The 16,151-nt window shown below is 47.9% G+C and overlaps 1 protein-coding gene across 6 annotated transcripts in view; it reads left to right on the forward strand.

The window, feature by feature from the left end:
• Nucleotides 1–16,151, forward strand: part of CIT (citron rho-interacting serine/threonine kinase) — a 208,960-nt gene that overhangs the window by 188,837 nt on the left and 3,972 nt on the right. For 4 of the 6 annotated variants that reach the window (XM_033220411.1, XM_033220414.1, XM_033220415.1 and 1 more), the window contains 7 exons: nt 719–811; nt 3,426–3,534; nt 3,631–3,759; nt 4,882–4,962; nt 7,940–8,018; nt 8,156–8,335; nt 15,510–15,813. In XM_033220411.1, coding sequence (XP_033076302.1) covers nt 719–811; nt 3,426–3,534; nt 3,631–3,759; nt 4,882–4,962; nt 7,940–8,018; nt 8,156–8,335; nt 15,510–15,813 — 975 coding nt within the window. The remainder of the gene's footprint in view (nt 1–718; nt 812–3,425; nt 3,535–3,630; nt 3,760–4,881; nt 4,963–7,939; nt 8,019–8,155; nt 8,336–15,509; nt 15,814–16,151) is intronic. The other 2 variants (XM_033220412.1, XM_033220416.1) reach the window with 1 other exon arrangement.

A 16,151-nucleotide genomic window follows, 5' to 3' on the forward strand; every position in this document is an offset into this window, starting at 1 on the left:
AATCCCAGCACTTTGGGAGGCTGAGGCAGGTGGATCATTTGAGACCAGGAGTTTGAGACCAGCCTGGCCAACATGGTGAAACCCCATCTGTACTAAAAATACACAAATCAGCCAGGCATGGTGGTGCGCGCCTGTAGTCCCAGCTACTTGGCAGGCTGAGGTGGCAGAATCGCTTGAAGCCAGGAGGTGGAGGCTGCAGTGAGCTGAGATCACACCACTGCACTCCAGCCTGGGTGACAGAGTGAGACTCTGTCTCAAAAAAAAGAAATGTTCTCTAAATTCGTTTAGCACCTCTCCCCTCTCTCATTCTGTCTCCTCCCCATCCCCACAAGGTGAGTTTGTCAAAAGATTCGGTCTCTAGCAGAAGGCACATGGGTGGGAAAGGTGTGTGGTGTCAGCTGCTTCCCTGAGGCCTTCTCTGGATCCCAGGTAAAAGCCTTGGTTCTCGACCAGGGGTAATTCTGCCTTACCAGGGGACATTTGGTAATGGCTCGAGATGTTTTTGATTGTCACAGATAGAAGTGCTGCGGGCATCTAGTGGATCAAGGCCAGGGATACTGCTCATATCCTGCAATGCGCAGGACAGCCCTACCCCCACCACACAGAATGATCTGGTCTGAATCATCAATAGCACCGAGCTTGAGAGCTTTTCCTAGTTTTGCCCCACAGCTGTTTTCACACTGGTGACAGTCTTTTTCTTTTCTTGGTTGCTTTTCAGATTGAGAACGGGCTCTGCATCTGTGCAGCCATGCCCAGCAAAGTCGTCATTCTCCGCTACAACGAAAACCTCAGCAAATACTGCATTCGGAAAGTAAGTCCCGGGCCTTACCATGGTTGAACGTGGGAAAGCCAGTCCTGCCCTCTCAGCGAGCCAGTGTGGAAAGTGCACTGTCTTGGGACACAACCTGTACCGGGTTCTTTCCACCCTGCAGGCCTTCAGCCTGGGGTGACCTCTATCGTGAGCGAGATCCTTCCTTTGTGGAGGATCCTCCAGGGCCACTAGTAGCTGCGGTTTCCCTCCTGGCTTTTCTCCTCCCATTTGCGAACTGCCTCCGCATTGAGCGCGGTGAATTCAGCCTTTTGTTAGAACAGAAAGTTGACTGATAGGAAAAAACAGTGGGGAAAAAAGGGGGCACGTTCCAAGACGCTAGCAGTCCCAGGTAGCACCTTTCAGAATCTTTCTCAAATTCTAGAAGTTTCTATTAATATAACCTTCTGGACTAACCACTGCTAGCACTATTTTGGTATATCATTAGGGAGCTGCTTCTCCTCGGAGCAGAGTGAGTTGTGATGATGACTGCAGTGTGGACGAGATGTGTGTTAGATCCTTAAATCTGCCTGGCTTCTGGAGAATGCTGTCTGATGTCCCTACCTACTAGTGTCCCACTGCTTCTAAGCCTGATATATTTCTGGTGCTTTCATGATTAGTTTCAAAAATGAAATGAGGCCAGGCACGGTGGCTTACACCTATAATCCTAGCACTTTGGGAGGCCACGGAGGGCAGATCACTTGTGGTTAGGAGTTTGAGACCAGCCTGGCCAACATGGTGAAACTCCATCTCTACTCAAAATACAAAAATTAGCTGGACGTGGTGGCGGGTGCTTGTTATCCCAGCTACTTGGGAGGCAGAGGCAGGAGAATTGCATGAACCTGGGAGGTGAAAGTTGCAGTGAACCCAGATTGTGCCATTGCACTCCAGCCTGGGCAACAGAGCAAGACTCCATCTCAAAAAAAAAAAAGGAAATGAAGGGTGAATAATATATAAGGGTCTTTACCTGTTAGAGAAACTGTTCCGTTCTGGGCAGGGTGGTGTTAGTTTAGTTTGTGTGTTTGCTGAGTGCCCACCCTATCAGGGACTGAATGGCTGTTTTACAAGCACCTTTCCCCACAGTTCGGAAAAGCAGGGATAGTTATTCCCAATTTTCAGGGAAGACAACTGAAGCTGGCAGAAGATCCTCAGTTACAAAGTTGAGACCAAAACTGACATTTGATTTTGTTTTTCTACCATTTCACTATATCATGCTTCCTCAAAGTTTTCCTATACTTAGTAGGTGACCAAGAAATACTCAGTGATGATGATAATGCTCACTAAATTCTGAGAAATCATTGCTACTTTATGATTCCTGGCCACACGTTTTGAATAGGTATGTCTAGTTTTTTGATGACATTAGGATTGGCCTAAAAACAACTAAAAATAATCAGGAAGCAGATAATTAAGATGACAATAATGATGATCATGATGATGACTGCATAGGTAATATAGGTTCGAACTAGAAACTTAGAAGCGGCCGGGCGCGGTGGCTCAAGCCTGTAATCCCAGCACTTTGGGAGGCCGAGACGGGTGGATCACGAGGTCAGGAGATCGAGACCATCCTGGCTAACACCGTGAAACCCCGTCTCTACTAAAAAAATACAAAAAAATTAGCCGGGCGAGATGGCGGGCGCCTGTAGTCCCCGCTACTCGGGAGGCTGAGGCAGGAGAATGGCGTGAACCCGGGAGGCGGAGCTTGCAGTGAGCCGAGATCGCGCCACTGCACTCCAGCCTGGGTGACAGAGCGAGACTCCATCTCAAAAAAAAAAAAGAAACTTAGAAGCTAGCAAAAAGAAGGAAACCCAAACTATTGCTGTTGACCACCACTGTTAATAGTTGGTGTATTTTTCCTGTCTTTTTTTTCCTTCTGATAAGAATGTTGTATTGTTCAAGTTCTGTCTCTTCATTGGAATGCTGTTTCTTTCTTTTCTTTTCTTTTTTTCTTTATTTTTTTGAGACGGGTTTTGCTCTTGTCACCCAGGCTGTAGTGCAATGGCACGATCTCAGCCCACTGCATCCTCTGCCTCCCAGGTTTGAGTGATTCTCCTGCCTCGGCCTCCTGAGTAGCTGGGATCACAGTCGTGCACCACCACTCCTGACCTTAGGTGATCCACCCGCCTCAGCCTCCCAAAGTGCTGGGATTACAGGTGTGAGCCACTGTGCCCAGCCTGGAATGGTGTTTCTGACCCTGCCTTTTTCTGGCTGCAGTTTGACCTTATTTTCTTGGTTTTGGGTTGCGTGGAACAATAGGAAGAGATAACAAATGGATCACTGTTCATCCTGAGAGGCATGAAAGGTGAATGGGGCGTGTGCAGTGGCTCACGCTTGTAATTCTAATGCTTTGGGAGGCTGAGGTGGGAGGATTGCTTGAGCCCAGGAGTTTGAGGCTACAGTGAGCTATGATCGCACCACTGCACTCTAACCTAGGCGACAGAGCGAGACCTTGTCTCCAAAAAAAAAAAATGATGAATGACTTTCTATGACAATGTGAACAAGCTTGGTGACAATGTTCTCCAGGGCTTGGCTAGATGCTGTAGGCAGAAGCAGAACAGCTGTGGACCTTGGCTGCCCTGTGTTACCTCTCACATCCTTCTCTTCTACTCTCATGTCTCAGGAGATAGAGACCTCAGAGCCTTGCAGCTGTATCCACTTCACCAATTACAGTATCCTCATTGGAACCAATAAATTCTACGAAATCGACATGAAGCAGTACACGCTGGAGGGTAGGGCCCGCCTTCTCTTTCCCACCCACCCGTGGCTCAGGCCGCACTGAGACTCAGAACTCATTCCTGAAGCCCGCTTCTTGCCTGCCTTTACAGAATTCCTGGATAAGAATGACCATTCCTTGGCACCTGCTGTGTTTGCCGCCTCTTCCAACAGCTTCCCCGTCTCGATCGTGCAGGTGAACAGTGCAGGGCAGCGAGAGGAGTACTTGCTGTGTTTCCACGGTGAGTCGTGGCTGTGCCTGCTGCCCTTTTGGGTCCTCATGGACACTAGGGACCCATGAGGGGTTGGAGGAGGGTATGCGGAGCTCTGGGGCAGGATAGGTTTGACTGGGGGTACAGAGACTGTCCTTCCAGAACCACCAGGTCCCCTTGGGGAGTCTCCTCTCCACCACCAGATACTAGCGTGGTCTAACTCTATCACATTCTTTCCAAAGAGCAGGCAGTTTTTTCCTCGTCCATCCCTTGCTCTTTCTTTCTCTCCCTTTCCTTTCTCTTCCTCTGTCCTCATTTCATACCCCCTCCCCTCCCCTCCCATCCTTCCATTTGTCTTTTTCTTTGTTTACTTCTTTCTTTTCTTTCTTTCTTGGGTCCTCTCCCCCCCTCCCCCTCCCCCTCCCCCTCCCCCTCCCCTTCCCCCTCCCCTCTCCTCCCCCTCCCCCTCCCCCTCCCCCTCCCCTTCTTTCCTGAGTCTTTCCGTCTTTCCCTGTCTGTCCTCCTTCCTCCTGATCGCTTCATTCCCCTCTCTCTCTGTCTCTTTCTCTTCCCTCTCCTCCTCTTATTCCTTTCCTTCTTTTCACTTGAGTTCTCTTTCTTTAATAAAATTTAATACATTAAAATAAATTAAATTTAAAAAGTTCCTCATTTTTTTTTTTTTTTTTTTTTTGAGACGGAGTCTGGCTCTGTCCACCAGGCTGGAGTGCAGTGGCCGGATCTCAGCTCACTGCAAGCTCCGCCTCCCGGGTTCCCGCCATTCTCCTGCCTCAGCCTCCCGAGTAGCTGGGACTACAGGCGCCCGCCACGGCGCCCGGCTTTTTTTTTTTTTTTTTTTTTTGTATTTTTAGTAGAGACGGGGTTTCACCGTGGTCTCGATCTCCTGACCTTGTGATCCGCCCGCCTCGGCCTCCCAAAGTGCCGGGATTACAGGCGTGAGCCACCGCGCCCGGCTAAGTTCCTCATTTTTAATAAAGCTGAGAGCTGCTCAGCAGAGGGCCCCTGGTTTTCACAGTCAGTCCTATCTGGTCAGGGGTCCCTGGGCTCTGCTTCTCGTTCTTCCATCACCATGTGTGTCACTGATGCCCCTGCCCTTGGCTGTACTAATGCCCGCATGCTCTTGACACCTTGCAGAGTTTGGAGTGTTCGTGGATTCTTACGGAAGACGTAGCCGCACAGACGACCTCAAGTGGAGTCGCTTACCTTTGGCCTTTGGTATGTGAGGCTCAGTGTGGGGGCTTCTCTTTTAGCGGCTGGTGTCCTGGAAAAGAATTGCAGCCGGGTGCGGTGGCTCACGCCTGTAATCCCAACACTTTGGGAGGCCGAGGTGGGTGGATCATGAGGTCAGGAGTTTGAGACCAGCCTGACCAACATGGTGAAACCCCATTTCTACTAAAAATACAAAAATTAGCCAGGCGTGGTGGCTCACACCTGTAGTCCCAGCTACTCAGGAAGCTGAGGCAGGAGAATTGCTTGAACCCAGGAGGTGGAGGTTGCAGTGAGCCGAGATTGTGCCACCGCACTCCAGCCTGGCCACAGAGTGAGACTCCGTCTCAAAAAAACCAAAAAAAAAAAACCACAACTGCAATTGCACGTGGAAATTTTTTTTTTTTTGGTCTAAGCACCGTGCGTGTGAATTCCATTAGATACCAAGCACAATGTGTAACAGTCACCCAGAGAACTGTTCATGGAAAGATTCTGAGGCTCGATGAAGAGCTGCCTACGCCAGATTCACCAGCCCACAGCCCCAGCCCTGGGAAATATTTGCTAGGCTCTGGTGATAGAAAGGAGCCCAATTCCCTGTGGATTTATTTCAGTCATTTCCAAAGGCTGCAGAGTGTCCCATGGCATAGCTGAACACCTGTTCACTTAACCAGTTCTAATTAGGCAAAGCAGTAAGGCCATGCCTGTTTTGTTTGTAAGTGTAGACAACACTGTGATGAACATCCTTGTACTACTCCTTTTGCACTTGTCAGATAGCACCCCCTGATTATAAGCTCCTAAAAGTGGAACTGTTGGATCAAAGACTAAACACACACATACATACAAATATGTACATATGTATCTGTGTGAATGTTCTGAAATGCCGTCGTGGCCCAAATATCCTTTGAGGCTATTTTGTTTCTCTATTGCTGCATATTAAGTCATCTGAAAGCGTAGTGACTTCAAACAACAGCTTACCATTGGCCCTGACTCCGCAGCTTGACTGGACAGTTCTGCTTCATGTGGTATCAGCAGGGCCACTGGGACAACTAGAAAGCCCAAGACAGGCTCACAAACATGGCCCACAAAGAGTGCTGGCCATAATGTGGGTGCTCAGCTGCAGCTGGTGGCTGGAGGCCTTGTTGCTTTCCACGCTGGCTTCTTCCAAAAATACAGAAGCAGAAGCTGGCAAGCCTGCTGACTTCCACCACACTCTACTGGTTAGAGCAGACTGCAGAGTCAGCCCAGATTCCAGGCCAGGGAACTGCACCAGGGCATGCATACCAGAACCCATGACTTAAAAAGTCTAATACCAAGTTTTGCCATAAGGAATAATAGTGCTTTTTCCCTTTAAGGCAGAAAATATTTCCAGTCCTGTCTGCTCTAGTTGCAGTGACACTGTCATACAGAGATAGAGTATTAAGAAGACCAGCAATGTCTAAATATCTGTGAACCCAGTCTTTTTTAAAAACTGAACCCAGCCAGGTGCGGTGGCTCAAGACTGTAATCCCAGCACTTTGGGAGGCCGAGACGGGCGGATCACAAGGTCAGGAGATCGAGACCATCCTGGCTAACACAGTGAAACCCTGTCTGTACTAAAAATGCAAAAAGATTAGCCGGGCGTGGCGGCGAGCGCTTGTAGTCCGAGCTGCTTGGGAGGCTGAGGCAGGAGAATGGCGTGAACCTGGGAGGCGGAGCTTGCAGTGAGCCGGGATCTCGCCACTGCACTCCAGCCTGGGCAACTGAGCGAGACTCTGTCTCAAAAAAAAAAAAAAACTGAACCCAGTCTTTTTTTTTTTTGAGTCGGATTTTCGTTCTTGTTGCCCAGGCTGGAGTGCAATGGCGCAATCTCAGCTCACTGCAACCTCTGCCTCCCGGGTTCAAGTGATTCTCCTGCCTCAGCTTCCCAAGGAGCTGGGATTACAGGCACCTGCCACAACACCCAGCTAATTTTTTGTATTTTTAGTGGAGACAGGGTTTCACCATGTTGACCAGGCTGGTCTCGAACTCCTGATCTCAGGTGATCCACCTGCCTTGGCCTCCCAAAGTGCTGAGATTACAGGCATGAGCCACTGTGCTCAGCCCAAACCCAGTCTTTTTTAAAATCAAATTCTTTGATGTTTACAATCAGTTTTAAAAGGTACAATGAAAAGTCTCACCCAGTGTGTCCATCTCCCAAATTTTCCATCCCTATTCCTTCAAAGAAAAAAAAAGCTCATATGAGTTTCTTGTCCTTCCAGTACTTTATGCAAATACTAGCACATAAAATATATATATTCTTTTTTCCACCTTTTAAAAAATCAGTAAGGTAGCGTACTTCCCACATGATTCTGAACCTTATTTTTTGCACTGAGCAATGTACCTTGGGCATTCTTTCATATCTGTACGAAGACAGCCTTTTCATGCATGTTTATAGCTGTGCAGAATTCCATAGATGTATTATACTTTTTTTTTTGAGACGGAGTCTCCCTCTGTTGCCCAGGCCGGAGTGCAGTGGTGCCATCTCAGCTCACTGTCACCTCTGCCTCTTGGGTTCAAGTGATTCTCCTGCCTCAGCCTCCTGAGTAGCTGGGATTACAGGCATATACCAACATGCCTGGCTAATTTTTGTGTTTTTGATAGAGATGGGGTTTCACCATGTTGGCCAGGCTGGTCTCGAACTCCTGACTTCAGGTGATCCACCCGCCTTGGACTCCCAAAGTGCTGGGATTACAGGCGTGAGCCACCAGCCCGGCCAGATGTATTATAATTTATTTAGCCAATCCCTACACTGTACACTTGAGTTGTTTTACATCTTCTGCTGTAACAAACCACATGGCAGTGAATGTCCTCGAACATGCATGACTATTCTGGCACATAGATAGGTATTTGTGGGGTGAATTGCTTTACACAGGATTGCTGGGTCAAAGAATGCATTGCAGCCAGATTTTGATTTTCCCTCTTTTCACCATTCTTTGGCCCACACTGTGCCTGCATGGTGATCACACAGCCTACAGAGAACCCTATCTGTTTGTGACCCACTTCAACTCACTCGAAGTCATTGAGATCCAGGCACGCTCCTCGGCAGGGTAAGCATTATCCTACCATGCTTGGAAAACCTCAACTGTTGGGGTAGGTGTTGGGGCTGGCTGCATGTTCCTTCCTAACCTGCCTAGCAATGGAGGTAGCCTGCAATGAGGGTAACTGGAACTCTGGGACTCTGCAGGACCCCTGCCCGAGCATACCTGGACATCCCGAACCCACGCTACCTGGGCCCTGCCATTTCCTCGGGAGCGATTTACTTGGCATCCTCATACCAGGATAAATTAAGGGTCATTTGCTGCAAGGGCAACCTGGTGAAGGAGTCTGGCACTGAACAGCACCGGGGGCCATCCGCCTCCCGCAGGTAACCCGCTTCTCCTCTTCCTCAGTACTGGGGGCAACGTGCTCCTCTGCAAGGCAGAAGGAAACGATACTAAACCAGTAGAATGTTTCCCAATCTTCACTTTGTCCTTAAGCTCAAATCACTGATTTCTTTGCGATCTGTGGCACTGAAATGACACAGACCTTTATGAGCATCAGGAGAATTCAAAACTACCACCTTGTAAAAGTCAGAGGGGAGAGGTCTGATCTTTCTCTCATGGGTATTTTCATTGGCTTGGTGAAAAATGGAGCACAAATTAGGCATTTATTGCTTTAGCAGGTATTTTGTGGTGCTAGTTGGGCTTGTGGGGGAGGGAGGATGGTGAATAAAACAGACACAGCCCCTCCGTGATAGCACTCACAGCTCAGTGGGAGAGATGCGGGCAATCATAGATTAGGGCGTGGAAGGATGAGGCTCTGGTGGGGTGATTTAAAGCCTGGACGTGGAGGTGAGGGAGGATTTCCCATCAGATATGAGGTGGGGGCAGGGGGACCAGTGACGGATGCTCAGGCAGGAGGGAAGGCAAGCCATGCCTGGAGGTCCAGAGATGTGAGGTCGTAAGAGCAGGTCAGGGACTCCGGCCAGCCTGGTGCCTTCCCTGGAATGCGAGACCTCCTGAACAGGACTGGACTCAAACAGCCATTGATAAAGAAGCAGTTAAATAAATGAAAGTACAGCCCTGGGAAGGAATGTTGTGCAGGCATCTGGGGAAAAATGAATGAAGAACTCACAGTGACATGGGGCATACGCCAGGACACATCAAGGTACAGGAGAGTATGCAGAATATGCTGCCACTTGTATTAAAAAGGAGGGGAGGTGGTGCAGTGACTCACGCCTGTAATCCCAGCACTTTGGGAGGCCAGGGCGGGCAGATCACTTGATCCCAGGAGTTCAAGACCAGCCTGGGCAACGTGGTAAAACCCCATCTCTACTAAAAATACAAAAATTATCCAGGTGTAATGTGTGCCTGTAATCCCAGCTACTCTGGAGGCTGAGGTGGCGGGGATTGCTTGAGCCCGGGAGGTGGAGGTTACAGTGAGCCAAGATCACGCCGCTGTACTCCAGCCTGGGCACAGAGTGAGACCCTATCTCAAAACCAAAAAAGGAGGGAAAAGGCACTTCCAGAATGCCAGAGTAAGGACTTCTGACAATGTGTTTCTCCATAAAAACAACGGGACCACTGGCAGTTATAAAAATCAACTTTTCAGAGCTCTGGAAACTAACCCTTTGAGCAGCCACTGTCAGGCAGGGTCAAACCAAAAGAGTCAGGAGCACATGGTTATTTGACACCTTTGCTTTTCCAGCAAGTTCCTGGGATCAAAACCACGTTGAACAAGCATGTTGCAGAAAAGGCCTCTTCTTAAAAGGCATTCTTTTTAAATTTTATTTTTTAAATTTTACTTGTTTTTGAATTGATAATCTAATCACAGGGCACAGAATTCAAAGGATAAAAAAGGTATACAGTATAGAGCCTCTCTTCTGGATCTCTCTTGCCTCCTAACTCTCCTCACTCCCTCTCTCCAGGTCCTCACCTGGGAAGGAACCAATTTTGTGAAGTTTTTGTGTTTCCATTTAGGGATCCTTTATGCTGATACAGCCAGCCCTCTTTGTCTATAGGGTATGCCTCTGTAGATTCAACACACCATGGATTGAAAATATTTGAAAAAATAATTTTGTTTGTACTGCACGTGTTCAGGCTTTTACAAATTGTCATTATTCCCTAAACAATACAGTATAACAGCTATTTACAGAGTATTTACATTGTATTAGGTGTTATAAGTAATCTAGAGATGATTTAAAGTGTACAACAGGATGTGTGTAGGTTATATGCAAATACACCCCCCCTACTTTTTTTCTGGGACAGGGTCTCTGTCTTCTTGGCTGGAATACATTGGTACAATCACAGCTCACTGCAGCCTCGACCTCCCTGGGCTCAGGTGATCCTCCTACCTCAGCCTGTTGAGTAGCTGGGATTACAGGCATGCACCACCACACTCGGCTAATTTTTGTATTTTTTGTAGAGATGGGGTTTTACCATGTTGCCCAGGCTGGTCTCAAACTCCTAGGCTCAAGTGATCTGCCCACCTGGGCCTCCCAAAGTGCTAGGTTTATAGGCCTGAAGCACTGTGTCTGGCCCTATACCATTGAATATAAGAGACGTGAGCATCCACAGATTTTGGTATCCACAGGAAGTCCTGGAACCAGTCCCCCAGGCCACCAAGGGACAGCTGTACAACCAAATGTACAGAGTCAGATCCACTGCCCTGATAATGGGCCTTTTCCAGGGAGCGTAGCTAGACAGGTCAGATAGCGACAGTTTTCTGGGGATGGGGCTTTCTGGGGAGCTTCAATCCTGATCTGCTCCCTCCAGTGGCTACTAGACTGCTGGTTTTCACAGCTACTGTGGTTCTAAGGGACATGGTTTCAACTCTTCCGCAGATCTGGGGAGAGGGGAGTGGGTATAGGGCAAGTTAAAATGTCACAAAACATTCGGTTCTTGCTGAGATTCCTTTTTCTTGCATAAACACTCTTTGAATTGTTGCAGGCCTTTTTTGCAACATGCTTGTTCAGCGTGGTTTTGATCCCAGGAACTTGCTGGAAAAGCAGAGGTGCCAAATACCTATGTGCTCCTGACTCTTTTGGTTTGACCCTGCCTCGAGAGTGGCTGCTTAAAGGGCTAGGGTTAATTTCCAGAGCTCTGAAAAGTTGATTTTGACAATTGCCAGTGATCTTGTTGCTTTTATGGAGAAACAGGTTGTCGGAAGTCCTTACTGTGGCATTCTGGAAGTGCCCTTCCCCTCCTTGTGTTTTTTTGTTGTTGTTGTTAGGGTCTCACTCTGTGCCTGGGCTGGAGTACAGTGGCGTGATCTTGGCTCACTGCAACCTCCGCCTCCTGGGCTCAAGAGAGCCCCTGACTTCAGCCTCCCACCAAGTAGCTGGGACTACAGGCGCCCGCCACATCTGGCTAATTTTTGTAGTTTTTGTAGAGACAAGGTTTTACCACGTTGCCCAGGCTGGTCTTGAACTCCTGGGCTCGAGCAATTTGCCCGCCCTGGCCTCCCAAAGTGCTGGGATTACAGGCGTGAGCCACTGCACATGACCACCCCTCCTTTTTAACACAAGTGGCAGCATATTCTGCATACTCTTCTGTACCTTGATGTGTCTTGGTAATTGCTCCATGTCAGTGTGAGAAGTAGTTCTTCATTCATTTCTCCCCAGATGCCTGCACAACCCTCCTTATCAGGGCTGTACCTTAATTTGTTTAACTGCTTCTTCATCAATGGCTGTTTGTCTCCAGTCTGTTGCTGCAATAAATGACTTTCTCCTTATGTCATTTTACATGCTGAGGAGTCTATCTGTAGGATAAATTCCAAGAGAAGAAATGAATGGGTGACGGCTGAGGTGTGTTTGTAAATCTGATGGACAGTGTGGAGTTTTCTGCCCTGAAGGCTTCTCCCATTTGCAGTCCCACCAGCTGCATGTGGAAGTGGGACTGGCCTCGTCTTGACACAGTGCTGGGAGCTAGATCCAGCTCGAGGTGTAGGAAGTTTGAAACCTTGGCCTGCAAAGAAGGTCTCAGATTATTTAACCCAGGGAATAAATGGCCTAAGATAATCTTCTGGACTGGTTTACCAGCCCTGTGTGTCTACCTTATAAATGGTTATGTGGGCCCCATACCATGTGTCTGACATAATGTCTATGGCTGGGGATACAGAGATGTAGAAAGCATTGTTCTTATATTCCAGGGGCCCATAATTTGGTGGAAGAACCACAACTAATATTACAAAATACCAAGATCTTACGCAAGACTGTCCTAATGAATGGTCTCTCTTTTGTTGATGTATAGGAGCTAATTAATCTGAAATGTTTGGTTAGTGTGGTTTTAACCTGGGGAACTTGCTGAAAAACCAGAAGTGCCAATAATTAAATGCTCCTAACTCTTGGCTCGGCCCTGCTTCAAGAGTGACTGCTTAGTGCACCACAGTCTTCCCCTGAAAATGTCTAGATTCTTTAAGTAGTTCCCAAGTCATGCCGGAAACACATTGAAGTATTGTAATTAGATTTTTTTCCTCTGTTGCCTCACTAGATAGGTAGCCAGGCACCTTGCTTTTGAGACTATATAGTCTCTCAAAGGAATTGCTTACTATGTGATCAAAACAGTTCCAATTCCTGTGAATAAGGGGCAGAAAAGTGTTCGCTTTCCTGTATTATGTCTGGAAAATCAGTAGTTGGTTATCTCTTGGCTTATAGAACGATCTTTTGGTCGCTGACTTCTTTGGGCAGTTGAGGGTTGGCTGTCTGGGTCTGATTCACTGCAGGCTTCGTTGCCCTGGTCTGTTTAGCAGAGCAGGAAACGTAACTCCTTGCCAAAAAGACCATAAAATTGATGTGGTAGATTATGGGTCATTAATGGATAAGGAGATGGAAGACTGCCCACTTGGCTTGAAATGACGGGTGTGTTCCTCCCTCCCGTTAATCTCAGCTGACGTCCTGAATGGCCTTCCCTTGAGCAATCCTTCTTCCCATGGGCAGTGAGCACCCTCTCATTTGTTTTATGATAGTTTCCTGTGGACACATCTTACCATTTCTTTTCCATTACAAGTAGGCTTAATGTAGTTCTCCTACTCAGAATTTATTTTTTTATTTGTCTTCCAGATTTCAAAGCCATATGGCTAGAGATGAATATAAACTTTGATTTCAAGATGTTGAAATCTGCATTATCTTAAATCGTACTGCTGCACAGACAGGGGTTCTGGTCTTCTGAGCATTTGCTGTCTGAATCTCCAAACATTACAGTTACATGGGAAAGCAAGAGCATGGCATGAAACTATTCACTATGAACTGAGCCCTTATGAAATTATCTCTGCACACCAACCTCTCTGTAGAGGAGGAACTGGCAAACTTTTTCTGCACAGGTCTAGATGGTAAATATTTTCGGCTTTGTGAGCCATATGGTCTCTGTCTCAGCTGCTCAGCCCTGTTGCGGTCATGCGGAAGCAGCTGTAAGACAATGCATAACCAGATGGGCATGGCTTCATTCCAATAAAACTTTATTTATAAAAACAAGCATCTTCCGGATTTGGCCCTCAAGCCTGTTCTAGAGTCTCTTCTTCCACAGTAAATGCTGTCTTTGCTGTCGCTTCTCAATTATGGACGTTGACAGAGGAGGTTCTGATACAGTTAGACCAATAAGTGAAGAAAGAAATGAACAAGTTGATAAAATGATAGCCTCTTCCAATGAGAAGGATTTAAATATCAAGGATTAAGATAGTCCTTTGGGAAAACCAGTGATGCTCTACACTTTTCTTTTTCTAATTTTTAGTTTTAGTTTTTTAGAAGTGGGGTCTTGCCATATTGCCTGGACTGGTCTCAAACTCCTGGGCTCAAGTGATTCTCCTTCCTTAGCCTTCCTAATAGCTAGGACTACAGGCATGCATCACTGTGCCCGGCTTTTTCAAATATTTTCAAAGAGCCTTCTGTAGGATCTTACTGCAAAAGTCCAACGTGTCCAACATTGATGTCAGAGCATGTTAGCAACAATTTTGTTGAGAGAATTAGCACAAAACAAATCATTCTGTGATTCATACTGGGTTCATTTTTGGAATCAGCTGCATTGTAATTTAAATACTAAAAAATATCTAGCATAAAATAAGTTTATATTCCAAGATAAAGCCTCAATCAAACAAAATATGTTTTCAAGTAATATTCACTATAATTTTTTTCCCCCATTTTAAGTAGGGCCTTTTCCAAGCATGAATTATACTGAGATAACAGGGACTCTAGTACTTTTTGAGCTGATCGAGGGTGGGAAAGAATTGACTCAGAAGGCCACATTTCAGTTCTCTCTGTGTTTCTGGGTCTTACTACATCTTCAGAGAGGGAGTTTGGGCCCTGGGTCTGCTGAAATCTTCATTTGAAATATCCAGGCCAGGAATGGGTGGAGGGTTGGGTTGGGTCATACAAAAAGGCCCCAGTGTTTTCAGCTGTTTGGTTACTAATTATCAACCTTTGAGGCCTGGGACGTTTTCTGAGCCTACTCTACTGTTTTTGTCTGCCCTGCTCAGTTTCCTGACTCTGTCAGGCCTGATCCCTACACCTCTCGGTCATCTTATTGCCATGACTGAGAACCATCAACCGTCTGAGCATCTGCATTCGCATCAGGTGTCAGAGAGACTCTTGGAAAGTCACCTGGGGGGAGAGGTGACCAAACACCAGACCCAGGAGTGGGACAGACATGGCAGTTAACAGTGATGAGTACAGGGTTTCCCCAAACTGCTCCCTTGCACTGATGGCCTTTGTGAGCCCCTGACTTCTGGGTCTTAGCAGGCTGACCTCCTAGATGAAGACTTCCTTCTATGCCTTCTAGGCTCTGGGAAATACTAGGTCAGTAGGATATAGTATGGGGCTTATGATGTCAAACTGGTCTTTTTTTTTTTTTGAGACGGAGTCTCACTTTGTCGCCCGGGCTGGAATGCAGTGGCTCGATCTCGACTCACTGCAACCTCCTGGGTTCAAGTAATTCTCCTGCCTCAGCCTCCTGAGTAGCTGGGACTACAGGCGCATGCCACCACGCCTGGCTAATTTTTGTATTTTTAGTAGAGATGGGGTTTCACCATGTTGGCCAGGCTGGTCTCGAACTCCTGACCTCGTGATCTGCCTGCTTCGGCCTCCCAAAGTGCTGGGATTACAGGTGTGTGCCACTGCGCCCGACCTATCAAACTGGTCTTTATTGGAATCCCAGCTTTACCACTCATTAGCTCAGCTCAGTTGAGTCACCTAACTCCTGTCTATCCCCATTTTCTTGCTTGTACAGTGAGGGTCATGCTTGTTCCTAGCTCAAGAGCTGCTGTGATGATTTAATGAGATGATGAGAGCTGGCAGGTGAAGAGCTTAGCACAGGCCTGGTGCACAGTATGTGCTCAGTAAATGAAAGCCTGCACTGAGGAAGGTGGGTTGTCTTTTGTTGCCATCTTTGCTGTCTTCCCTGTCTTTGCTGCCAAAAATCAAACGCAGGCAAAGTCCAAAGAACTCCAGGTCTAATCTGTTGATAATCAGTGGTGAGGCCGGGTCAAGCGGGGGGTTCCGCAGGGAAGAAGGAAAATGCCTCTCTGGGATTGTGACCTCCCAGCTCCCTACGTTCCTCTTTTGTCGCCAGCAGCCCCAACAAGCGAGGCCCGCCCACGTACAACGAGCACATCACCAAGCGCGTGGCCTCCAGCCCGGCGCCGCCCGAAGGCCCCAGCCACCCCCGAGAGCCAAGCACACCGCACCGCTACCGCGAGGGGCGGACCGAGCTGCGCAGGGACAAGTCTCCTGGCCGCCCCCTGGAGCGGGAGAAGTCCCCGGGCCGGATGCTCAGCACGCGGAGAGAGCGGTCCCCCGGGAGGCTGTTTGAAGACAGCAGCAGGGGCCGCCTGCCTGCGGGAGCCGTGAGGACCCCGCTGTCCCAGGTGAACAAGGTGAGGCAACCTCCCGAGGCCTGTGTGTCTGTTGCGGAGGCCAGGAGTGACTTGGGGAACTGGGGCCCCCACGGGGCCACTATTGTTTAAAAAAGGAACTCCATGACTGTAATTCAGACTTTGTGAGACACAGGAGTTTAGGAAGAAAATGTACTTTAAGAAGTAGCTTCCTGGCCGGGTGAGGTGGCTCAAGCCTGTAATCCCAGCACTTTGGGAGGCTGAGGCGGGTGAATCATGAGGTCAGGAGATCCAGACCATCCTAACACGGTGAAACCCCGTCTCTACTAAAAAAAAATAAAATAAAATTAGCCAAGCGTGGTGGCGGGCACCTGTAGTCC

This window comes from Trachypithecus francoisi, unplaced genomic scaffold, assembly GCF_009764315.1.
Source record: "Trachypithecus francoisi isolate TF-2019V2 unplaced genomic scaffold, Tfra_2.0 Lachesis_group11, whole genome shotgun sequence".
NCBI lineage: Eukaryota > Metazoa > Chordata > Mammalia > Primates > Cercopithecidae > Trachypithecus > Trachypithecus francoisi.